Raw genomic sequence first — 24,455 nt, forward strand, 5'->3', positions numbered from 1 at the left:
CTAGAGTACGTTGACGTTATGTCCAGTGTTTAGTCTTTTGTCATATATATTCACCATATGTCCGTTATATTTTATTATTTTGTTTGTGGTTTTGAAATTTTTTCTCATTTTACATATATTTATTTTCCTGGATATAAAGCATTTCTTTATTGATTATATTCTGAACGTTGAGTTTATAATGAAAGCTGCCACTGCTTATGTTGAATGTAGTGTATATTTTCTATCAGATTATTAATATATTATAATTGTATGTATAAGGAAAGTAATTTAATCACAGAGAAAATCAACAATGAAATAACTTCCTACCAACCCTGAAGGGTGACTAGTGATCTAGCACACCTCATCAATGTTTGTGTCATTGAAGTCTTGTATGTCTTCATTTGGTTGGTTGGTTCTACATCAGGATATTCTCCACAGTATCCATACCCCCTTTTCTAATCCCGTTCGAGTTCAGAGACCCCTGTATTGTCACCTGAAGCCTCAACTGGTCCTTCTACTGTCTCACCTACAATGTTGTCACTGGAATAATTCTATAGTGATTTAGCCCCTAACACACTTAATTAGAGATTAAATCTCAGGAAAATAAACCATGTTTCATATAAATCTGGGGGTCATTAAAAAGTATAACAGCTAATAATATACAATATTTGTTCTTCAACTATTTTATATCTTCTATTATTGATAATGTTTATTGCCATGCTGTCGATGGCCACAACAGAATCATATTCATGACATTTGAAACATCATTTATTGAAGGTCCTAAAATATGGAAATATATTTGAAAACCTCAACAATGTAACACAAGCATAATAATGTATTGAGAAATCAGCATTATTTACATTTATTGCTGTCTGTTGGGTAATATTAAATTTTTGATGCTGGTTCAATAGTGAGGTGTATATATCTTCGTGTCTGATGTATTTACTGTTGATAGACAATTTGGGGTTTTGCTGCTCAACAGAACATCAATATTATGTAAATCTTTATTTGACATTAATAGAATAGAGGGACATTAATAAATTTATTGTTAACAGTTTCATGTTTGTTGCTTGGTGTGGTTGATGTTGCTATTTTGGTAATGTCTTCTAATATTGATAATCTTGAAAATTGTCTCTTGCCACTAGAACTCCCACCGACAGAAATGACACCAATAACAACAACACCATCAACAACAGCAACAATACCAATTACATTAACAGCAACACCAATTGCATCAACAACAGAAGGGAAGACTTGTGTTGATATCAATGGTCTGTCAAGCACAATTTATATCAAAGACGAGTGGATACAAACTACAGACAATACCGTTCCAGGATACCGTTTAAGACCACTTGGTGCACAAGGCAGACATGGAGAGGAAGTGTTTGAGAGTTTGGCTGCACTTGTTGTGATTACTGTCCAACTGAGTGAGAATTATGATGTGTCTTTGAGCAGTTTACAGCTAATTGTTCACAAAAATATTAAAAGCTTTATGATAATGTACAGCAAAGTAGAAGCAGATCATTATAAGCCATTTGGAAAGGTAGTTACTGAGTGATATAATTATTGCATTTTATGTAACACATAACTAGCAAAGTTTAATGGCTATTTTGTCTTAGAAATTTTCAAATGTAAAAGGAATTATTTCATGAAATTGAAAGGAATTCTACAACTTGTAACATTACTGATTTGTTAATATTGAATTCAATATCAGTCATCGGTCAAAATGACAATCTCATTTCTATTTATAGAGACATGTGTCATTGTTTGATAGAATCAGCATATGGATGGTAAGATGACATATAGATAGAATCGGTAGAGCATTGGAGAAATATTTTAATTCTGAGTTAAAATGCTGAGTAATACGTTTTAATCCATCCAGGGTCAATGCACTTTCTACCATTCATACACAAGGCTTAAATTTTATTCTGCACTCTCTCTCTCTCTCTCGCTCTCTCTCTCTCTCTCTCTCTTTCTATCTCTCTCTCTCTTTCTATCTCTCTCTCTCTCTCTTTCTATCTCTCTCCCTCTCACAGACACAGATCATCAGTCATCTAATGTGAAATGATTGTGACTGACTAAAAACGGTATCTTTTACCCTTTACAAATGAAAAAGGAAGAAAAAATGCTGTGTCTGATAACCTCGTCATATTTCACTTGATACAAATTCTGGCCAAAGAAATGACTAAGCATTGTTGGCTTGGATAAAGTGATATGCTGTATAACACAGAGAGGTTAAAAGGAAATAAACTGCTATCTATCTATCTATCTATCTATCTATCTATCTATCTATTTACTTGCTTACCTCACTCTCTGCATGTCTATATACACACACATATATTACATATATCACATGTAGTATTCAATGAATATTCGTAATTACTGCAATTTCCTTTTCCTTTCATTAAAGATTTATGATTTAATTAAAATCTTGAGCTGATGATTTACAGAGTTAACATGAAGGATTCTGTTTCATGAAATTTGATTCTACTCACAGAAAATATCATCAACAATACATTATGTTGGATAGAATTGGCAAGGAATAAATGACATGTCTTCATAATATTTCTGTGATTCATCTATTAGTGATTTAAGATTTCCTCTTTTTGTGAGACTTAGTGAAATGATTCTCTGACTGAACTCTTCGATTCCAGAATGTTTGATGAGATTTTTGATATTTTCAGCAATTTTCTGCTACTGATTCTGTATATTTCCCAACTGGTTTCCAAGCCCATCGCATACAAATATTTATAACTGATAGATTTGATGCTAGTGAAAGTGTGAAAATCTTATTGGATATCCGCGGCTGTTTTGAACCAGTGTTTCGTAAGTAACAACTAAAAGAGAAGCTGTTTATTCACACAAGTCTGTGTTGTCGTCATCACCTTTGTTACCAAACGTTCACTGTCTGTGATTCTGTGATTTGCTCTGGTTTCTTCTTCAGTTCGTCTTTGTCTATATTACTTTGCATTTGTCATATGTTCTGGAAAATATAGTAAATATTTGTTAGTTTCATGTTTTTTGTAATTGATATCTAAAGAAATTATGTTGTTTGTTGTTGATTGTTTTGTTTAAAGGAATTTAAGACACAAAAATGTAAGGGAGATGGAATAATTTTAAGGTTAATGAATTTTGTTGAAAAAGAGTTAAAAATCCTCAACAGATTCAAGGTTTATCAGTTCTGCTTTACATAATAACCAAGAGAGGAAAGCAAACTTTAAGTAGATTTCTTAATGACAGATTAATGGACATTTTCCAATTTTAAAGATAATAGCATGAAATATTTCAGATGATAACTCGGTTTATACCAAAAATTTTAGACTTTTCAAACAATTCTATTTCCAATATGTTCTGTTACTTTATGTTTCCATCATTACCATAATCCGACTTCCTCAATAAAATATTCGAAAGTAACATCATTGCCTCTTGCTACATTTGAAGTTAAACTATTGATTTTAACAGGGTTTATTGTTTAAAGAGAACAATACATATTTTCACTCATAAATATATAAAAATTTCTAATAAGCCATATTAGTATAATATCTGTATAATATTAGTATGATATCTGTATAATATTAGTATAATATCTGTATAATATTAGTGTAATATCTGTATAATATTAGTGTAATATCTGTATAATATTAGTATGATATCTGTATAATATTAGTATAATATCTGTATAATATTAGTATAATATCTGTATAATATTAGTATAATATCTGTATAATATTAGTATGATATCTGTATAATATTAGTGTAATATCTGTATAATATTAGTATAATATCTGTATAATATTAGTATAATATCTGTATAATATTTGTGTAATATCTGTATAATATTAGTATGATATCTGCAGGGTTTTCCCATGTCTATTAGATTTCTGAAGTTTGGACCTGATTAGATATGATAATATCTCTCCTGTAATAATAAGTTAAATTAGAGACATTATTGTGAATACTGCCACCATTTCATAATGATGCTGTACTGGTTGTTGTTGCTGTCTTCTGTTTCATTCATTATTCTAGAGTACGTTGATGTTATGTCCAGTGTTTAGTCTTTTGTCATATATATTCACCATATGTCTGTTATATTTTATTATTTTGTTTGTGGTTTTGAAATTTTTTCTCATTTTACATATGTTTATTTTCCTGAATATAAAGCATTTCTTTATTGATTATATTCTGAACGTTGAGTTTATAATGAAAGCTGCCATTGCTTATGTTGAATGTAGTGTATATTTTCTATCGGATTATTAATATATTATAATTGTATGTATAAGGAAAGTAATTTAATCACAGAGAAAATCAACAATGAAATAACTTCCTACCAACCCTGAAGGGTGACTAGTGATCTAGCACACCTCATCAATGTTTGTGTCATTGAAGTCTTGTATGTCTTCATTTGGTTGGTTGGTTCTACATCAGGATATTCTCCACAGTATCCATACCCCCTTTTCTAATCCCGTTCGAGTTCAGAGACCCCTGTATTGTCACCTGAAGCCTCAACTGGTCCTTCTACTGTCTCACCTACAATGTTGTCACTGGAATAATTCTATAGTGATTTAGCCCCTAACACACTTAATTAGAGATTAAATCTCAGGAAAATAAACCATGTTTCATATAAATCTGGGGGTCATTAAAAAGTATAACAGCTAATAATATACAATATTTGTTCTTCAACTATTTTATATCTTCTATTATTGATAATGTTTATTGCCATGCTGTCGATGGCCACAACAGAATCATATTCATGACATTTGAAACATCATTTATTGAAGGTCCTAAAATATGGAAATATATTTGAAAACCTCAACAATGTAACACAAGCATAATAATGTATTGAGAAATCAGCATTATTTACATTTATTGCTGTCTGTTGGGTAATATTAAATTTTTGATGCTGGTTCAATAGTGAGGTGTATATATCTTCGTGTCTGATGTATTTACTGTTGATAGACAATTTGGGGTTTTGCTGCTCAACAGAACATCAATATTATGTAAATCTTTATTTGACATTAATAGAATAGAGGGACATTAATAAATTTATTGTTAACAGTTTCATGTTTGTTGCTTGGTGTGGTTGATGTTGCTATTTTGGTAATGTCTTCTAATATTGATAATCTTGAAAATTGTCTCTTGCCACTAGAACTCCCACCAACAGGAATGACACCAATAACAACAACACCATTAACAACAGCAACAATACCAATTACATTAACAGTAACACCAATTGCATCAACAACAGAAGGGAAGACTTGTGTTGATATCAATGGTCTGTCAAGCACAATTTATATCAAAGACGAGTGGATACAAACTACAGACAATACCGTTCCAGGATACCGTTTAAGACCACTTGGTGCACAAGGCAGACACGGAGAGGAAGTGTTTGAGAGTTCGGCTGCACTTGTTGTGATTACTGTCCAACTGAATGAGAATTATGATGTGTCTTTGAGCAGTTTACAGCTAATTGTTCACAAAAATATTAAAAGCTTTATGATAATGTACAGCAAAGTAGAAGCAGATCATTATAAGACATTTGGAAAGGTAGTTACTGAGTGATATAATTATTGCATTTTATGTAACACATAACTAGCAAAGTTTAATGGCTATTTTGTCTTAGAAATTTTCAAATGTAAAAGGAATTATTTCATGAAACTGAAAGGAATTCTACAACTTGTAACATTACTGATTTGTTAATATTGAATTCAATATCAGTCATCGGTCAAAATGACAATCTCATTTCTGTTTATAGAGACATGTGTCATTGTTTGATAGAATCAGCATATGGATGGTAAGATGACATATTGATAGAATCGGTAGAGCATTGGAGAAATATTTTAATTCTGAGTTAAAATGCTGAGTAATACATTTTAATCCATCCAGGGTCAATGCACTTTCTACCATTCATACACAAGGCTTAAATTTTCTTCTGCACTCTCTCCCTCACTCTCTCCCTCTCTCTCTCTCTCTCTCTCTCTCTCTCACTCTCTCTCTCGCTCTCTCTCTATCTCTCTCTCTTTCTATCTCTCTCTCTCTCTCTTTCTATCTCTCTCCCTCTCACAGACACACATCATCAGTCATCTAATGTGAAACGATTGTGACTGACTAAAAACGGTATCTTTTACGCTTTACAAATGAAAAAGGAAGAAAAAATGCTGTGTCTCATAACCTCATCATATTTCACTTGATACAAATTCTGGCCAAAGAAATGACTAAGCATTGTTGGCTTGGATAAAGTGATATGCTGTATAACACAGAGAGGTTAAAAGGAAATAAACTGCTATCTATCTATCTATCTATCTATCTATCTATCTATCTATCTATCTATCTATTTACTTGCTTACCTCACTCTCTGCATGTCTATATACACACACATATATTACATATATCACATGTAGTATTCAATGAATATTCATAATTACTGCAATTTCCTTTTCCTTTCATTAAAGATTTATGATTTAATTAAAATCTTGAGCTGATGATTTACAGAGTTAACATGAAGGATTCTGTTTCATGAAATTTGATTCTACTCACAGAAAATATCATCAACAATACTATGTTGGATAGAATTGGCAAGGAATAAATGACATGTCTTCATAATATTTCTGTGATTCATCTATTAGTGATTTAAGATTTCCTCTTAGTGAAATGATTCTTTGACTGAACTCTTCGATTCCAGAATGTTTGATGAGATTTTTGATATTTTCAGCAATTTTCTGCTACTGATTCTGTATATTTCCCAACTGGTTTCCAAGCCCATCGCATACAAATATTTATAACTGATAGATTTGATGCTAGTGAAAGTGTGAAAATCTTATTGGATATCCGCGGCTGTTTTGAACCAGTGTTTCGTAAGTAACAACTAAAAGAGAAGCTGTTTATTCACACAAGTCTGTGTTGTCGTCATCACCTTTGTTACCAAACGTTCACTGTCTGTGATTCTGTGATTTGCTCTGGTTTCTTCTTCAGTTCGTCTTTGTCTATATTACTTTGCATTTGTCATATGTTCTGGAAAATATAGTAAATATTTGTTAGTTTCATGTTTTTTGTAATTGATATCTAAAGAAATTATGTTGTTTGTTGTTGATTGTTTTGTTTAAAGGAATTTAAGACACAAAAATGTAAGGGAGATGGAATAATTTTGAGGTTAATGAATTTTGTTGAAAAAGAGTTAAAAATCCTCAACAGATTCAAGGTTTATCAGTTCTGCTTTACATAATAACCAAGAGAGGAAAACAAACTTTAAGTGGATTTCTTAATGACAGATTAATGGACATTTTCCAATTTTAAAGATAATAGCATGAAATATTTCAGATGATAACTCGATTTATACCAAAAATTTTAGACTTTTCAAACAATTCTATTTCCAATATGTTCTGTTACTTTATGTTTCCATCATTACCATAATCCGACTTCCTCAATAAAATATTCGAAAGTAACATCATTGCCTCTTGCTACATTTGAAGTTAAACTATTGATTTTAACAGGGTTTATTGTTTAAAGAGAACAATACAAATTTTCACTCATAAATATATAAAAATTTCTAATAAGCCATATTAGTATAATATCTGTATAATATTAGTATGATATCTGTATAATGTTAGTATAATATCTGTATAATATTAGTATAATATCTGTATAATATTAGTATAATATCTGTATAATATTAGTGTAATATCTGTATAATATTAGTGTAATATCTGTATAATATTAGTATAATATCTGTATAATATTAGTGTAATATCTGTATAATATTAGTATAATATCTGTATAATATTAGTATAATATCTGTATAATATTAGTGTAATATCTGTATAATATTAGTGTAATATCTGTATAATATTAGTGTAATATCTGTATAATATTAGTGTAATATCTGTATAATATTAGTATAATATCTGTATAATATTAGCATAATATCTGTATAATATTAGTGTAATATCTGTATAATATTAGTATAATATCTGTATAATATTAGTATAATATCTGCAGGGTTTTCCCATGTCTATTAGATTTCTGAAGTTTGGACCTGATTAGATATGATAATATCTCTCCTGTAATAATAAGTTAAATTAGAGACATTATTGTGAATACTGCCACCATTTCATAATGATGTTGTACTGGTTGTTGTTGCTGTCTTCTGTTTCATTCATTATTCTAGAGTACGTTGACGTTATGTCCAGTGTTTAGTCTTTTGTCATATATATTCACCATATGTCCGTTATATTTTATTATTTTGTTTGTGGTTTTGAAATTTTTTCTCATTTTACATATATTTATTTTCCTGGATATAAAGCATTTCTTTATTGATTATATTCTGAACGTTGAGTTTATAATGAAAGCTGCCACTGCTTATGTTGAATGTAGTGTATATTTTCTATCAGATTATTAATATATTATAATTGTATGTATAAGGAAAGTAATTTAATCACAGAGAAAATCAACAATGAAATAACTTTCTACCAACCCTGAAGGGTGATTAGTGATCCAGCACACCTCATCAATGTTTGTGTCATTGAAGTCTTGTATGTCTTCATTTGGTTGGTTGGTTCTACATCAGGATATTCTCCACAGTATCCGTACCGCCTTTTCTTATCTCGTTCGAGTTCAGGGACCCCTGTATTGTCACCTGAAGCCTCAACTGGTCCTTCTACTGTCTCACCTACAATGTTGTCACTGGAATAATCCTATAGTGATTTAGCCCCTAATACACTTGATTAGAGATTAAATCTCAGGAAAATAAACCTTGTTTCATATAAATCTGGGGGTCATTAAAAAGTATAACAGCTAATAATATACAATATTTGTTCTTCAACTATTTTATATCTTCTATTATTGATAATGTTTAGTGCCATGCTGTCGATGGCCACAACAGAATCATATTCATGACATTTGAAACATCATTTATTGAAGGTCCTAAAATATGGAAATATATTTGAAAACCTCAACAATGTAACAGAAACATAATAATGTATCGAGAAATCAGCATTATTTACATTTATTGCTGTCTGTTGGGTAATATTAAATTTTTGATGCTGGTTCAATAGTGAGGTGTATATATCTTAGTGTCTGATGTATTTACTGTTGATAGACAATTTGGGGTTTTGCAGTTCTACAGAACATCAATATTATGTAAATCTTTATTTGACATTAATAGAATAGAGAGACATTAATAAATTTATTGGTAACAGTTTCATGTTTGTTGCTTGGTGTGGTTGATGTTGCTATTTTGGTAATGTCTTCTAATATTGATAATCTTGAAAATTGTCTCTTGCCACTAGAACTCCCACCAACAGGAATGACACCAATAACAACAACACCATCAACAACAGCAACAATACCAATTACATTAACAGCAACACCAATTGCATCAACAACAGAAGGGAAGACTTGTGTTGATATCAATGGTCTGTCAAGCACAATTTATATCAAAGACGAGTGGATACAAACTACAGACAATACCGTTCCAGGATACCGTTTAAGACCACTTGGTGCACAAGGCAGACATGGAGAGGAAGTGTTTGAGAGTTCGGCTGCACTTGTTGTGATTACTGTCCAACTGAGTGAGAATTATGATGTGTCTTTGGGCAGTTTACAGCTAATTGTTCACAAAAATATTAAAAGCTTTATGATAATGTACCGCAAAGTCGAAGCAGATCATTATAAGCCATTTGGAAAGGTAGTTACTGAGTGATATAATTATTGCTTTTTATATGACTTCATATTACAAATAAGTAACAAAGATGAAGAAATAGAAATCATTAATTGCTCATCAAATTTGAATTAAATATGAAGTATTTATTAAAATGACATAGATATTTCGTGTTTGAAAGAGAGGATGTCTGTGTTATTTTGAGGAAGGCCCTTGTATATATTTTTATCTATCAATCTATATATATATATATATATATATATATATGTATAATCTTTATTTGTGTATCAAGTTTACCATAGGTTTCATGTGAAAAAATACCTCACAATTATCAAGCCTAACACTTGGAAACATCGGTGTTCAATTCCATTTTGGATTAAAATGTTTTAATCCTAAATTGAGACAAACACTGATGTACCATGTGATAGGCTTCAGAATTGTTGAGGTATTCCCTTACATGAAACCTATGGCATCCTTAATCCATAAATAAAGAACTCATTCTCATTTTGTGATATTTGTGTATGTATGTAATGGTCACAAATTGCCTAGGTTAGTGTTCATTTTCTCAGTTGAAGCAAATTAAAAATCCCATCCAAATAATTATGCAACAAGGCAGGCTGGATGCCTTATCTCAACTAAATATAGAAGCAGAAGTGTTACCTAAGATTAATTTTGAGTGTTTGATCAAACATTTTAATTTTAAAAAAGTAGAAGACTTATCTAATATTAACAACAGGAGTACAGTATACAAAGCAAACATTATTTTCCATCTTATTGTTAGTTTTGTTTCATTTTGAAAACAAAAAATTATTTTATGGTTTATTGTTGTTTATATTTTGGGGGTGTCAAAATCTTTTAAATGCTTAGGGCCCCTATGGACCTTAGTCCTGCCCTGGTGGTTTATGAAGGGCCTGGACAGTACCGTATTGGTTGAGAATGACAGGGGCAATGAATGAACTGGGAATAATATAGGAGCCAAGAGCATAGACCACTGTAGTAGTGGTAAAGGCAGAGAGAGGACACAGTGCATTTGTGCACCAGGCGCTGGAGTACATTGGTGGGTAACTCAATGTCAGTCACTCAGGATGTTTGTGTGTGTGTGTTAGAAGTAGTAACTGTTGCAGATATGAATGCAGGACTCCATTGTGGCTCTCACAAGATCTTTGTAGAGGATTAATTTTTGTTGCAGGTGAAGATTTTTTCAGAATGTTCTTTGATGATATTAGAATGTTTCATAAGATTTTTGATATTTTCAGCAATTCTCTGCTACCGATTCTGTATATTTCCCATCTGGTTTCCAAGCCCATCACATACAAATATATATAACTGATAGACTCGATGCTAGTAAAAGTGTGAAACTTTTATTGGATATCCATGGCTGCTTTGAGCCATTGTTTCGTAAGTAACAAACTAAATCTCTGCTCATGCTACAGTTGCCCTGATGTGTTGTTTAAGTCTCATGTTTTGTGTTACCACACCTTATTACTTCTAACTGTATCGTCAACTAATTTCTCCATTTTCCATAACAATACAATTACATATTTTTGTCACTGGTTTTTTTTTAGTTTTTGATTAGTCCTCAGTTTTTCTGTCATATGACGTGGTTTTCTAGTTTTGCCTTCCTGTACAAGTTAGTGTTGTCTTGTTATCAGTATTTCCTTGTCCATTATTTTGTGTTGTGATCTTATTTTAGTGATATTTGTCCTTCATGCTTTCTGCTTTAAATATGTTCTCTTAACTTGACTTTGTGTTTCTTGTTTTCATTTCAAATAATGTCTCAATTCATTTTCTGAATGTTTCTACTTTTCTACGCCTACAAGTATATATAATGCGGCATTTATTTTGTAGTTCTTTCATCGTGGCATTTCTATGTCTGTGGCAGTCCATTCTTTGATGAAGTGGTCTGATAAGACCAATGTTTGTCTAAAGTTGTCTTCCATACATGCTGAAATCTTCAAATCAGTGTTCATTTTCATTTTTTAATCTTTTACTTGTTTCAGTCATTAGACTGTGGTCATATTGGAGTAACACCTTGAAGAATTTTTAGTCAAATATATTGACCCCAACTGCTCATTTTTTAAAAAACCTAGTACTTATTCTGTCAATCTCTTTTGCCGAATTGCTAAGTTACAAGGATGTAAATACTAGTTGTATGTACAGTAGTCAAGCAGTGGGGGTCGGGAGAAACACAAACAGACTCATGACCATCGTTAAAGCCATCAGCCAGAGAAACAGTGACAGCAGAAACGTCCAGAATTTAGTAGAAAGACAAGCTCTGTTAAAAAAGGAGAGTGACCAAAGAAAAGACCGAAGAATAGCGCCAATGGTTTGCTTTCCACAACTCCTGACTAGGTGATGGAAGCTGTCCTGGAGAAGCAGCTGAAATCTCTGTTTCATATCACCCAGACCTTGTTAAAACCAGATATCATCTTACTTCCATGAACTACAAACGCAGCTAATCCTACTGAAGTTAATTGTTCCTGGGGAAGAAGGATTGGGAGGGGCAAAAAAAAAAAAATAGTTGGATCCATGTAAGGAAGACCGTCTTTCTTCTATGCATTCTTCACATTTGATAACTATTTGCAGAAGCACTTTTACACTTCTTTCTTTTCAGAGACACCAAGAGCAAATGTAGCAACCCAATCTGCTCCATTAAGCATTCCCCACCTCTCATCTTCCAAGACCCACCACTCCCTCCATCACTCTCCTAACTACAGCACTATTTAGCTACTGTAACCATAAGCTGAAAAGTTCCTGGCTTTGGGTAAAAGAAAATACAGAAGGATTTTATTCAACATATTCCTCTTTCAGATTCACACACTTGTTGCAGCAGTTCCTCAGTTTTTCTAAGCCCTATAAAAGAACTCAGAAGGTTGAGCACCCAACCAGGCCCCTTTCACGATACCCTTAAATCCATCCACCTCATATTTCATCCCCTTTGAGCTATAAGTTACCTCTTCCTCTCCATCAAAATGCTTCCATTAGCATTCGTCCCACACTCCCAATATTATCCCTCCCTGCTTCTTAATAACTCAGCCATGAAGTACAACATCCATGGCTATCTTTTGCTTGTTTCAGTCATTTTACTGTGGCCATGCTGGGGCACCACCTTTATTTATTCTTTTGACTTTCTATGAATTAATGCTCTCTTCATATGTTGCATGCTAATAATTCTATGTTCAACAGGAATTAATCAAACATTGCCAAATTTTACATCACACAGTTACAAGAAAAAATACAGACAACTCTGCTTAAGCAACTAATATTTACAGTATCTATACCTATTTCAGGGTTTACATCTTCCAGGACTTTCACTTCAAGAGAACTGACCACTCCAGCAAAAGGACAAACATCTGCAATTTATATACCCACTTCTAAGACTACAATTACTACAGAGCTGACAACAGCATCCGAAGGACAAACTTCCAGAGTACCTGTATCTGGTCTTGTTGTAACACCAACTGAAAATTTGGAACTGTCCACTCCGTCTAAAGGACACACATCTACAGTATCGCTACCATCTTCAGGATCAACAACTGAAAGTGGAGTGACCACTCCAGCTTCAGGGCATTCATCTACTGTATCTGCACCATCTTCTGGATCAACAACCGAAAGTGGAGTGACCACTCCAGCTTCAGGACATTCATCTACTGTATCTGCACCATCTTCTGGATCAACAACCGAAAGTGGAGTGACCACTCCAGCTTCAGGACATTCATCTACTGTATCTGCACCATCTTCTGTATCAACAACTGAAGGTGGAGTGACCACTCCAACTTCAGGACATTCATCTTCTGTATCTGCACCATCTTCTGGATCAACAACTGAAGGTGGAGTGACCACTCCAACTTCAGGACATTCATCTACTGTATCTGCACCATCTTCTGGATCAACAACCGAAAGTGGAGTCACCACTCCAGCTTCAGGACATTCATCTACTGTATCTGCACCATCTTCTGGATCAACAACTGAAGGTGGAGTGACCACTCCAACTTCAAGACATTCATCTACTGTATCTGTACCATCTTCTGGATCACCAACTGAAGGTGGAGTGACCACTCCGACCGAAGGACATGCATCTTCTGTGTCTGTAACATCTTCTAGGTTTTCAACTACAAGAGAACTGACCACTCCAGCAAAAGGACAAACATCTGCAATCTTTATTCCCACTTCTAAGTCTACAATTACTACAGAGCTGACCACAGCATCCGAAGGACAAACTTCCAAAGTACCTGTATCTGGTCTTGTTGTAACACCAACTGAAAATTTGGAACTGTCCACTCCGTCTAAAGGACACACATCTACAGTATCTCTACCATCTTCTGGATCAACAACTGAAGGCCGAGTGACCACACGAGCTTCAGGACATTCATCTACTGTATCTCTACCATCTTCTGGATCAACAACTGAAGGCCGAGTGACCACACGAGCTTCAGGACATTCATCTACTGTATCTCTACCATCTTCTGGATCAACAACTGAAGGCCGAGTGACCACACGAGCTTCAGGACATTCATCTACTGTATCCGTACCGTCTTCTGGATCAACATCTGAAGGTGGAGTGACCACTCCAACTTCAGGACATTCATCTACTGTATCTGCATCATCTTCTGGATCAACATCTGAAGGTGGAGTGACCACTCCAGCTTCAGGACATTCATCTACTGTATCTGCACCATCTTCTGGATCAACATCTGAAGGTGGAGTGACCACTCCAGCTTCAGGACATTCATCTACTGTATCTGCACCATCTTCTGGATCAACAACTGAAGGTGGAGTGACCACTCCAGCTTCAGGACATTCATCTCCAGTATCTGCACCATCTTCTGGATCAACAACTGAAGGTGGAGTGACCACTCCAGCTTCAGGACATTCATCTACAGTATCTCTACCATCTTCTGGATCAACAACTGAAAGTGGAGTGACCACTCCAGCTTCAGGACATTCATCTACTGTATCTGCACCATCTTCTGGATCAACAACCGAAAGTGGAGTGACCACTCCAACTGCAGGACATTCATCTACTGTATCTGCACCATCTTCTGGATCAACAACTGAAGGTGGAGTGACTACTCCAGCTTCAGGACACACATCTACTGTATCTCTACCATCTTCTGGATCAACAACTGAAAGTGGAGTGACCACTCCAGCTTCAGGACATTCATCTACTGTATCTGCACCATCTTCTGGATCAACAACCGAAAGTGGAGTGACCACTCCAACTGCAGGACATTCATCTACTGTATCTGCACCATCTTCTGGATCAACAACTGAAGGTGGAGTGACTACTCCAGCTTCAGGACACACATCTACTGTATCTGCACCATCTTCTGGATCAACAACCGAAAGTGGAGTGACCACTCCAGCTTCAGGACATTCATCTACTGTATCTGCACCATCTTCTGTATCAACAACTGAAGGTGGAGTCACCACTCCAACTTCAGGACATTCATCTTCTGTATCTGCACCCTCTTCTGGATCAACAACTGAAGGTGGAGTGACCACTCCAACTTCAGGACATTCATCTACTGTATCTGCACCATCTTCTGGATCAACAACTGAAGGTGGAGTGACCACTCCAACTTCAAGACATTCATCTACTGTATCTGTACCATCTTCTGGATCACCAACTGAAGGTGGAGTGACCACTCCGACCGAAGGACATGCATCTTCTGTGTCTGTAACATCTTCTAGGTTTTCAACTACAAGAGAACTGACCACTCCAGCAAAAGGACAAACATCTGCAATCTTTATTCCCACTTCTAAGTCTACAATTACTACAGAGCTGACCACAGCATCCGAAGGACAAACTTCCAAAGTACCTGTATCTGGTCTTGTTGTAACACCAACTGAAAATTTGGAACTGTCCACTCCGTCTAAAGGACACACATCTACAGTATCTCTACCATCTTCTGGATCAACAACTGAAGGCCGAGTGACCACACGAGCTTCAGGACATTCATCTACTGTATCTCTACCATCTTCTGGATCAACAACTGAAGGCCGAGTGACCACACGAGCTTCAGGACATTCATCTACTGTATCTCTACCATCTTCTGGATCAACAACTGAAGGCCGAGTGACCACACGAGCTTCAGGACATTCATCTACTGTATCCGTACCGTCTTCTGGATCAACATCTGAAGGTGGAGTGACCACTCCAGCTTCAGGAAATTCATCTACAGTATCTCTACCATCTTCTGGATCAACAACTGAAAGTGGAGTGACCACTCCAGCTTCAGGACATTCATCTACTGTATCTGCACCATCTTCTGGATCAACAACCGAAAGTGGAGTGACCACTCCAACTGCAGGACATTCATCTACTGTATCTGCACCATCTTCTGGATCAACAACCGAAAGTGGAGTGACCACTCCAGCTTCAGGACATTCATCTACTGTATCTGCACCATCTTCTGGATCAACAACTGAAGGTGGAGTGACCACTCCAACTTCAAGACATTCATCTACTGTATCTGTACCATCTTCTGGATCACCAACTGAAGGTGGAGTGACCACTCCGACCGAAGGACATGCATCTTCTGTGTCTGTAACATCTTCTAGGTCTTCAACTACAAGAGAACTGACCACTCCAGCAAAAGGACAAACATCTGCAATCTTTATTCCCACTTCTAAGTCTACAATTACTACAGAGCTGACCACAGCATCCGAAGGACAAACTTCCAAAGTACCTGTATCTGGTCTTGTTGTAACACCAACTGAAAATTTGGAACTGTCCACTCCGTCTAAAGGACACACATCTACAGTATCTCTACCATCTTCTGGATCAACAACTGAAGGCCGAGTGACCACACGAGCTTCAGGACATTCATCTACTGTATCTCTACCATCTTCTGGATCAACAACTGAAGGCCGAGTGACCACACAAGCTTCAGGACATTCATCTACTGTATCCGTACCGTCTTCTGGATCTACATCTGAAGGTGGAGTGACCACTCCAACTTCAGGACATTCATCTACTGTATCTGCATCATCTTCTGGATCAACATCTGAAGGTGGAGTGACCACTCCAGCTTCAGGACATTCATCTACTGTATCTGCACCATCTTCTGGATCAACATCTGAAAGTGGAGTGACCAGTCCAGCTTCAGGGCATTCTTCTACTGTATCTGTACCATCTTCTGGATCAACAACTGAAAGTGGAGTGACCAGTCCAGCTTCAGGGCATTCTTCTACTGTATCTGCACCATCTTCTGGATCAACATCTGAAGGTGGAATGACCACTCCAGCTTCAGGACATTCATCTACTGTATCTGTACCATCTTCTGGATCAACAACTGAAAGTGGAGTGACCAGTCCAGCTTCAGGGCATTCTTCTACTGTATCTGTACCATCTTCTGGATCAACAACTGAAGGTGGAGTGACCACTCCAGCTTCAGGACATTCATCTACTGTATCTGTACCATCTTCTGGATCAACAACTGAAGGTCAAGTGACCACTCCAGCCGAAGGACATGCATCTTCTGTGTCTGTAACATCTTCCAGGTCTTCAACTACAAGAGAACTGACCACTCCAGCAAAAGGACAAACATCTGCAATCTTTATTCCCACTTCTAAGTCTACAACTACTGCAGAGCAGACGACAGCATCCGAAGGACAAACTTCCAAAGTACCTGCATCTGGTCTTGTTGTAACACCAACTGAAAATTTTGAATCAACCACTCCGTCTAAAGGGCACACATCTACAGTATCTCTTCTGCCTTTAACTTCTACGCATGAAGCACTGACCACTCCATCTGAAAGACATGTATCTACAGTGTCTACACACACTACACTTTCTAAAACAGCAGAGGGTCGGACCACTCCTCTGCCAAGTCGTTCATCCACAGTGCCTGAAGGAATAAAGAGTACAGTATCTGTATTTCGCAGTGGATCTACTGCAGCAGAATCTTCTACACCACCGGCTAAAGGACATGTATCTACATTAATGCCATCGTCCTCTGGTCATCCTTCTGGTGTTACTGATTTTGAGTTAACCATTCCAGTTAGTGGCAAGACAAGCACTGTAGCAACAAAGCATATATCTACAAGCTTTGCATCTAATACTAAGTCCTCAACCACTATTACACGAACGAAACCAAAAACACCAGCTAAAGGATATACATCTACAGCGTCTGTACTGATTTCAGGATCTCCAACAAAAGAGGGACTGACCACTCCAGCAACAGGACATTCATCTACAGTATCTGTAAAATCTTCTGGAACTACAATGAAAAGGGAACTGACGACTGCAGGAAAAGGACATTCTTCTACAGTACCTGTGCAATCTTCAGGATCAACAACAAAAAGGGAACCAACCAATCCACCTGCAGAACATGCATCTACAATGTCTGTAATATCCTCCAGATCGTCAACTAAAATGGGACTGACCACTCCAGCAAAAGGACAAACATCTGCAATTTTTATTCCCACTTCTAAGACTACAACTACTGCAGAGCAGACCACAGCATCCGAAGGACAAACTTCTGGAGTACCTGTATCTGGTCTTGTTGTAACACCAACTGAAAATTCAGAACTGTCCACTCCAGCCGCAGGAGTTTTGTCTACAGAATCTGTAACATCTGGATCGACAGGAAAAGGTGAACTGACCACTCCAGGTGCAGGAGTTTTGTCTACAGAATCTGTAACATCTGGATCGACAGGAAAAGGTAAACTGACCACTCCAGGTGCAGGAGTTTTGTCTACAGAATCTGTAACATCTAGATCAACAGGAAAACGTGAACCGACCACTCCAGCTGCAGGAGTTTTGTCTACAGAATCTTTAGCATCTGGATCGACAGGAAAAGGTGAACTGACCACTCCAGGTGCAGGAGTTTTGTCTACAGAATCTGTAACATCTGGATCAACAGGAAAAGGTGAACTGACCACTCCAGGTGCAGGAGTTTTGTCTACAGAATCTGTAACATCTAGATCAACAGGAAAACGTGAACCGACCACTCCAGCTGCAGGAGTTTTGTCTACAGAATCTTTAGCATCTGGATCGACAGGAAAAGGTGAACTGACCACTCCAGGTGCAGGAGTTTTGTCTACAGAATCTGTAACATCTGGATCAACAGGAAAAGGTGAACTGACCACTCCAGGTGCAGGAGTTTTGTCTACAGAATCTGTAACATCTAGATCAACAGGAAAACGTGAACCGACCACTCCAGCTGCAGGAGTTTTGTCTACAGAATCTTTAGCATCTGGATCGACAGGAAAAGGTGAACTGACCACTCCAGGTGCAGGAGTTTTGTCTACAGAATCTGTAACATCTGGATCAACAGGAAAAGGTGAACTGACCACTCCAGGTGCAGGAGTTTTGTCTACAGAATCTGTAACATCTAGATCAACAGGAAAACGTGAACCGACCACTCCAGCTGCAGGAGTTTTGTCTACAGAATCTTTAGCATCTGGATCGACAGGAAAAGGTGAACTGACCACTCCAGGTGCAGGAGTTTTGTCTACAGAATCTGTAACATCTGGATCAACAGGAAAAGGTGAACTGACCACTCCAGGTGCAGGAGTTTTGTCTACAGAATCTGTAACATCTGGATCAACAGGAAAAGGTGAACTGACCACTCCAGGTGCAGGAGTTTTGTCTACAGAATCTGTAACATCTAGATCAACAGGAAAACGTGAACCGACCACTCCAGCTGCAGGAGTTTTGTCTACAGAATCTTTAGCATCTGGATCGACAGGAAAAAGTGAACTGACCACTCCAGGTGCAGGAGTTTTGTCTACAGAATCTGTAACATCTGGATCAACAGGAAAAGGTGAACTGACCACTCCAGGTGCAGGAGTTTTGTCTACAGAATCTGTAACATCTGGATCAACAGGAAAAGGTGAACTGACCACTCCAGGTGCAGGAGTTTTGTCTACAGAATCTGTAACATCTAGATCAACAGGAAAAGGTGAACTGACCACTCCAGGTGCAAGAGTTTTGTCTACAGAATCTGTAACATCTGGATCAACAGGAAAAGGTGAACTGACCACTCCAGGTGCAGGAGTTTTGTCTACAGAATCTGTAACATCTGGATCAACAGGAAAAGGTGAACTGACCACTCCAGGTGCAGGAGTTTTGTCTACAGAATCTGTAACATCTGGATCGACAGGAAAAGGTGAACTGACCACTCCAGCTGAAGAATATGTATCTACAGTATCTGTAAAATATCCTGGATCTACAACAAAAAGGGAAATGGTCACTCCAACTGTTGAGCCTATGTCCAAAGTATCTACACAATCTTCAGAAACTACAACTAAAAAGGAACTCACCACTCCGACTGAAGGACATGCATCTACTGTGTCTGTAACATCTTCCAGGTCTTCAACTACAAGAGAACTGACCACTCCTGCAAAAGGACAAACATCTGCAATCTTTATTCCCACTTCTAAGACTGCAATTACTACAGAGCAGACCACAGCATCCGAAGGACAAACTTCCAAAGTACCTGTATCTGGTCTTGTTGTAACACCAACTGAAAATTTGGAACTGACCACTCCGTCTAAAGGACACACATCTACAGTGTCTGTACCATTTTCTGGATCAACAACTGAAGGTGGAGTGACCACACGAGCTTCAGGACATTCATCTACTGTATCTGTACCACCTTCAGGATCAACGATAAAAGGGGAACTGACCACTCCACCTAAAGGACATCCATCTACTGTATCTGTAACATCTTCAGGATCTACTACAAAAGGTGAGATGACCACTCCAGCTGGTGGACATCCATCTACCGTGTCGGAACCATCTTCTGCATCAACAAGAAAAGGTGGAATGACCACTCCATCTAAAGGACAAGTATCTACAGCATCTCTACCATCTTCACGATCAACAGCGAAAGGTGAAGTGACCACTCCAGCAACAGGGCATTTATCTACAGTGTCTGTACCATCTTCTGGCTCCACAAGTAAAGGGGAAATCACCACTCCAGCCATAGAGCATATGTCCACAGTATCTGCACGATCTTCAGAATCTACAACTAAAAAGGAACTGACCACTCCACCTAAAGGACATCCCTCTAGTGTGTCTGTAACATCTTCCATGTCTTCAGCTACAAAAGAAATAATCACTTCAAAAGGAGAAACATCTTCTGTATCAACAGCAAAAGAGGAACTGACCACTCCAGCAAAAGGACAAACATCTGCAATCTTTATTCCCACTTCTAAGACTGCAATTACTACAGAGCAAACCACAGCATCCGAAGGACAAACTTCCAGAGTACCTGTATCTGGTCTTGTTGTAACACCAACTGAAAATTTGGAACTGTCCACTCCGTCTAAAGGACACACATCTACAGTATCTGTACCATCTCCAGGATCGACAACAAAAGGTGAAATGACCACTCCAGCTAGTGGACATCCATCTACAGCATCTGTACCATCTTCTGGATCAACAATAAAAGGTGAAGTGACCACTCCAGCTACAGGACGTCCATCTACCATGTCTGCACCATCTTCTGGATCAACAACTGAAGGTAAACTAGTCACTCAACCTAAAGGACATCCATCTACTGTGTCTGTAACATCTTCCGGGTCTTCAACTACAAGAGAAATGATCTCTTCAGAAGGAGAAACATCTGTATCAACATCAAAAGAGGAACTGACCACTCCAGCTACAAGACATTCATCTACTGTAACTGTGCCATCTTCAGGATCAACGATAAAAGGGGAACTGACCACTCCACCTAAAGGACATCCATCTACTGTATCTGTAACATCTTCAGGATCTACTACAAAAGGTGAGATGACTACTCCAGCTGGTGGACGTCCATCTACCGTGTCGGAACCATCTTCTGCATCAACAAGAAAAGGTGGAATGACCACTCCATCTAAAGGACAAGTATCTACAGCATCTCTACCATCTTCACGATCAACAACGAAAGGTGAAGTGACCACTCCAGCAACAGGGCATTTATCTACAGTGTCTGTACCATCTTCTGGCTCCACAAGTAAAGGGGAAATCACCACTCCAGCCATAGAGCATATGTCCACAGTATCTGCACAATCTTCAGAATCTACAACTAAAAAGGAACTGACCACTCCACCTAAAGGACATCCCTCTAGTGTGTCTGTAACATCTTCCATGTCTTCAGCTACAGAAGAAATAATCACTTCAAAAGGAGAAACATCTTCTGTATCAACAGCAAAAGAGGAACTGACCACTCCAGCAAAAGGACAAACATCTGCAATTCAAATACCTACTTCTAAGACTGCAATTACTACAGAGCAGACCACAGTATCTGAAGGACAAACTTCCAGAGTACCTGTATCTGGTCTTGTTGTAACACCAACTGAAAATTTGGAACTGTCCACTCCGTCTAAAGGACACACATCTACAGTATCTGTACCATCTCCAGGATCGACAACAAAAGGTGAAATGACCACTCCAGCTAGTGGACATCCATCTACAGCATCTGTACCATCTTCTGGATCAACAATAAAAGGTGAAGTGACCACTCCAGCTACAGGACGTCCATCTACCATGTCTGCACCATCTTCTGGATCAACAACTGAAGGTAAACTAGTCACTCAACCTAAAGGACATCCATCTACTGTGTCTGTAACATCTTCCGGGTCTTCAACTACAAGAGAAATGATCTCTTCAGAAGGAGAAACATCTGTATCAACATCAAAAGAGGAACTGACCACTCCAGCTACAAGACATTCATCTACTGTAACTGTGCCATCTTCAGGATCAACGATAAAAGGGGAACTGACCACTCCACCTAAAGGACATCCATTTACTGTATCTGTAACATCTTCAGGATCTACTACAAAAGGTGAGATGACTACTCCAGCTGGTGGACATCCATCTACCGTGTCGGAACCATCTTCTGGATCAACAAGAAAGGGTGGAATGACCACTCCATCTAAAGGACAAGTATCTACAGCATCTCTACCATCTTCACGATCAACAGCGAAAGGTGAAGTGACCACTCTAGCAACAGGGCATTTATCTACAGTGTCTGTACCATCCTCTGGCTCCACAAGTAAAGGGGAAATCACCACTCCAGCCATAGAGCATATGTCCACAGTATCTGCACAATCTTCAGAATCTACAACTAAAAAGGAACTGACCACTCCACCTAAAGGACATCCCTCTAGTGTGTCTGTAACATCTTCCATGTCTTCAGCTACAAAAGAAATAATCACTTCAAAAGGAGAAACATCTTCTGTATCAACAGCAAAAGAGGAACTGACCACTCCAGCAAAAGGACAAACATCTGCAATTCAAATACCCACTTCTAAGAATACAATTACTACAGAGCTGACCACAGCATCCGAAGGACAAACTTCCAAAGTACCTGTATCTGGTCTTGTTGTAACACCAACTGAAAATTTGGAACTGTCCACTCCGTCTAAAGGACACACATCTACAGTATCTGTACCATCTCCAGGATCTACAACGAAAGGTGAAGTGACCACTCCAGCAACAGGACATTTATCTACAGTGTCTGTACCATCTTCTGGCTCCACAAGTAAAGGGGAAATCACCACTCCAGCCATAGAGCATATGTCCACAGTATCTGCACAATCTTCAGAATCTACATCTAAGAAGGAACTGACCACTCCACCTAAAGGACATCCCTCTAGTGTGTCTGTAACATCTTCCATGTCTTCAGCTACAAAAGAAATAATCACTTCAAAAGGAGAAACATCTTCTGTATCAACAGCAAAAGAGGAACTGACCACTCCAGCAAAAGGACAAACATCTACAGCATCTGTACAATCATCTGGATCTACAACAAAAGGTGAAGCAACCACTCCAGCTAAAGAGCATATGTCCACAGTGCCTGCACAATCTTCAAAGTCTACAGTCAGAGGGGAACTGACCACTCCAGCGAAAGGAACAGCATCTACATTATCTGTACCATCTTCAGGATCAACAACTAAAGTTGAACTGACCACACCAGTTACAGGCAATCTATCTTCTGTATCTACTCTATCTTCTGGATCAACTACAATGGAAAGTAAAGTGACCACTCTAGCTAAAGGACAACCATCTACAATCACTGTGTCTCCTTCTAAATTTACAGTTAGTGAAGAACAGACCACAGCATCTAAAGGACAAACTGCGTCATTACCCGTATCTGTTCGTGGTGTAACACCAGATGAAAAATTGGAACAAAGCACTCCAGGTAAAGGCCGTGTATCTACAATATTTGTACCTACTAATCAAGGCACACCAAGTATCGTTGGTCTGACCACTCCAGCTAAAGGAAAACCATCCACTGTTTACATACCTACTCCTAGAGTTACAGTTAATGAGGAAATGACCACTGCACCTACTTCAGACTTTTGGAGTTTGTGGACATCTTGGTCTGACTGTTCTGTAAAATGCGGAGAAGGAGTTCAAAGACGTAACAGGTATAGTGTTTTAGATTTTATTTTACTTTATTTAAACCGTCTTTATTATGTGGGAGTTCCCCCAACATGTCTTCGTTCACACACATATACACAAAACACTTTCTAGCGGACCCTTTTAGTGGTGCTACTCATTCATCTATTCCTCTCTCATCCAGCCACCAATTTCACTCACCACACATATTTTCTCCCCAACATCTGTAAACGAACTCCCCACTCCTGTGACCTTGTCGTTGCCCTCTGCAACTTTCCCACTGAATTTACTTCCAAATACATAGACTAAGGCTTCTCATCTTTGGATGTGGCTCTTCCATCACATATGCACAATACTATCAAACCCCTCTGCCGCTTCACGCTTTTAACCAGGAACATTAAGTTCTTCTTTACTGTCATTCCCTGTGGTTTCCTAAACCTAAAATACTCCTTTTAGTGCTGTGTCATGCTCAGATCTTGAAAC

At 37.7% G+C, this 24,455-nt stretch overlaps 1 protein-coding gene across 1 annotated transcript; it reads left to right on the forward strand.

Moving 5' to 3' along the window:
- Positions 1-1,078: 1,078 nt before the first annotated feature.
- Positions 1,079-24,050, forward strand: LOC149128970 (uncharacterized; the record flags this gene model as incomplete). Its single annotated transcript, XM_089346877.1, has 7 exons — positions 1,079-1,522; positions 2,664-2,805; positions 5,126-5,523; positions 6,689-6,830; positions 9,261-9,658; positions 10,888-11,029; positions 12,922-24,050. Coding segments are annotated over exons 1-7 (12,795 nt in total), but the record flags the coding sequence as incomplete, so codon positions are not given.
- Between the last annotated feature and the right edge of the window lie 405 nt (positions 24,051-24,455).

This window comes from Octopus bimaculoides, unplaced genomic scaffold, assembly GCF_046866305.1.
Source record: "Octopus bimaculoides isolate indiv1 unplaced genomic scaffold, ASM4686630v1 contig278, whole genome shotgun sequence".
Lineage (NCBI taxonomy): Eukaryota > Metazoa > Mollusca > Cephalopoda > Octopoda > Octopodidae > Octopus > Octopus bimaculoides.